This window comes from Myotis brandtii, unplaced genomic scaffold (assembly GCF_000412655.1).
Source record: "Myotis brandtii unplaced genomic scaffold, ASM41265v1 scaffold915, whole genome shotgun sequence".
NCBI lineage: Eukaryota > Metazoa > Chordata > Mammalia > Chiroptera > Vespertilionidae > Myotis > Myotis brandtii.
The window spans coordinates 1,423,264-1,426,215 of NW_005371769.1; the positions used below are offsets into that span (position 1 = coordinate 1,423,264).

The following is a 2,952-nucleotide window of genomic DNA, read 5'->3' on the forward strand; positions in this document are numbered from 1 at the left end:
CCCTCGCACCCACTGCTGGCTGTCTGCCAGGGCAACGACGTGCGTGTCCCGGGACCCCACGGTGGGCAGGCGGGGCCGAGGCCTGTGGGGAAGGGTACCCTTGGCCTGGGGGACGGGGTCCATGTTGCAGTGAGAGGACACAGGTGCAGGACACCCTCAGGGCCTCATCTGTATTGGGCCCCAGCCCTTGGGCTCATTGTGAGGACGTGGCGGGTGGTGGGTTCAGTCTCAAGGCTCAGGCTAGACCTCTGGGCACTGTGCTCTGCAGAGATGAGGCTGGGGGGACAGGGAGGCCAGAGTGAGCAGAGGGCAGAGGGCCTAGTGACTGCAGTGCTGGGTGGGGGGGACCCAGGCAGCAAGGGTAGAAAGGACGTGTCCCAGGGAGCATGTGGGGTCCTGTTCTCCAGGTGGGGGCTGGGCAGGCCTCTGATTGCCTTGCCCCCCCAGGTGGACGTCCAGCTGCAGGTGGCGGTACCGAGGCCAGGCCGCTATGCCCTGGTGGTGGAGTACGCCAACGAGGAGGCCCACCAGGAGGTGGGTGTGGCCGTGCACACGCCCCAGCATCTCCCCCAGCAGGGGGCGCTCACTCTGCTCCCCTGCCTGTACAGGTACTCAGGGAGCAGGCGGGAGGATGTGGGCCCCAGGGCTGCTCACCTGCTGACTGCCCCTACCTCACCCCAGCACCCTCTGCCGGGGCACCGCTCTGGACGAGCAGCACCACCTGGTGGCCTTCCACCTGGGCACAGAGGCCAGCGTCCGGCTCACGGCCCAGCAGGCACACTTCTTCCTGGTAAGGCCCTGACACCTCACCTCATGGCCCAGGACCTCCATGGTGGCAGCTCTCTCAGAAGATCTTAAACCCGCATAAAGGGTGGAGAGAAGAGCCCTGGCCTGTGGCTCAGTGGTTAGAGCGCCAGCCTGCACACCCAAGGGCCTCGGGTTTGATTGCTGGTCAAGGGCATGTACTTGGGTTGTAGGTTCAATCCTTAGTCCCGGTTGGGTGCGTGCAGGAAGCAACCAGTCGACGTGTCTCTCACATCTATGTTCCTCTCTCTCCCTTCTCTCTCTCTCTCTCTCTCTCTCTCTCTCTTTCTCTCTCTGTCTTTCTCTCTCCTCCTCCCTCCCTCCATTCCACTCTCTCTAAAAATCAATGGAAAAATTATCCTCAGGTGAGGATTAACAACATCAAAGAAAGTAGGAGAATGTAATGAGCCCAGGTGCCCGTCACCAGTGCCGCCGTTAGCTCGTGCCCTGTCTCTCTTCTTCCAGAACCCTCTCACCTGCAGGGTTTTTTTCCTGGGGGCATAACATGTCTATTTATTTACTAATAGCACCATGGCCACATAAGGAAGTACGATGCAGTGGAGTAGGAGAGGAAAGAAAGGTGATCTTCATAAAAGTCCATTTTCCGGTGTAATTTACCAAAGCAGATCCCCGTGTGAACAGGGCCCCTCCCTGGGGTTGGGAAGAGTCTGTGACGGGGTCCTGAAGCTTGACACCCAGCAGCATGGTGGCAGGGCTGACCCAGGGCCTCACAGCGCTGACCCAGCCGTTGTGACTGAGCCGTCATCACAGAACACTGCAACCCCCATCACTGTTTTGGAGCCAGAACCAAGCGTCAGGGTTTATTCAACACAAGGCCAGACACGATGGCGTTTGCCCTCTGCGAAGTATCATACGGTCTGTTGCATCCACTTCCCTAGGCCTTTAGGACGTTTTCAGAGCGATAGGTGCACCGTTTTTATATAAGCGTCCAATACCAACGAAAGCCTGGCCATGCGAAGGGCGGCCTGTGGCCGTGGCAGGGTTGCTCGTCCCTCTTTGTGGAGCCGTGTTTGCCGTGCTAACGGCAGGGACCACTGCGGCTGCTCCTGGGCTGTCGGCTGGGACCCCATGCGTTGCCCGGCCTGGTGGTCGTGGACTGGGGTGTGTCCAGCTTTCCATGCACAAGGGAGAGCGCCCAGGGCAGCCACCCCCCCAACGGGCAGCACCCTTCCTCTGCCTGTTCAGGGACTTTCTGTGACAATCACAGGGCGCCCTTCCGCTGACCCTGTGGGGGCTGACGCGTGCGTTGCCGTGGCCACGCAGCGTTCCTGCCCGTGCTGCGATGCATCTGCTTGGTCACATTTGTCTCACTTGCACTTCCGATCGCAGTGGGCGGCACTGGGCAGAAATGCCCGCCGTAAACCCATCCCGGGAGTTGGGGGGCAGGCGGTCAACCTGCAGGTGGCAGTGGGGTGGCTGGCGGAGAGGACCGGCCTTGGGGACCACTGGGAGGTGCCCAGGCCCAGAAGCTGCACTCAAGGGCTGAGGTTGTGCAGCCAGAGGAGGAGCTGGCGGAGCCAGGCAGGGACTTGGTGTCAAGAGCAGGACTCAGGTCGGACACCAGTGTGGACAGACTCCACCTGCGTACCCACGTCCACGCCTGGCCCTCTGCCCACAGCACAGTATCACCCTGGTGCCCATGGAGACGTTCAGTTTGGAGTTTGTGGAGCCCCGGGTCCGCTGTGTTAGCAGCCACGGGGCCTTCAGCCCCAGCAGGTAGTGGGGCTGGGAGGGGCTGAGCGGCGGGAGGGCTGGGCACACTGGCCAGGCCGGCACTCATCCCCGTGCCCCTCCCAGTGCCGCCTGCCTGCCCTCCCGCTTCCCGAAGCCGCCCCAGCCCACCATCCTCAGGGACTGCCTGGTGTTGCCATTGCCGCCCGGCCTCCCACTGACCCACTCGCAGGAGGTGAGGACCCAGGCCCGCAGACGGGTGTGGGCGAGGTGGGATGTGCAGGGGAACCCGTGTCCACACACCTTCCCACTCACGGAGCCTGTCCCTGCAGGGGACGGTGGTCTTCACCACCCACGTGCCCGCCCTGGGCCGCTACGCCTTCCTGCTGCACGGCTACCAGCCCGCCCACCCCACCTTCGCCGTGGAGGTCCTTGTGAACGGGGGCCGCATCTGGC

The 2,952-nt window shown here is 62.6% G+C and overlaps 1 protein-coding gene across 1 annotated transcript in view; it reads left to right on the forward strand.

Annotated features, from left to right (window-relative positions):
* LAMA5 (laminin, alpha 5) overlaps positions 1 to 2,952 on the forward strand; it is a 43,850-nt gene that overhangs the window by 23,126 nt on the left and 17,772 nt on the right. The window contains 6 exon segments of the mRNA XM_014532774.1: positions 1 to 39; positions 448 to 608; positions 682 to 790; positions 2,444 to 2,541; positions 2,623 to 2,733; positions 2,735 to 2,951. The exon segment at positions 1 to 39 is cut by the window's left edge and continues 1 nt beyond it. Coding sequence (XP_014388260.1) covers positions 1 to 39; positions 448 to 608; positions 682 to 790; positions 2,444 to 2,541; positions 2,623 to 2,733; positions 2,735 to 2,951 — 735 coding nt within the window.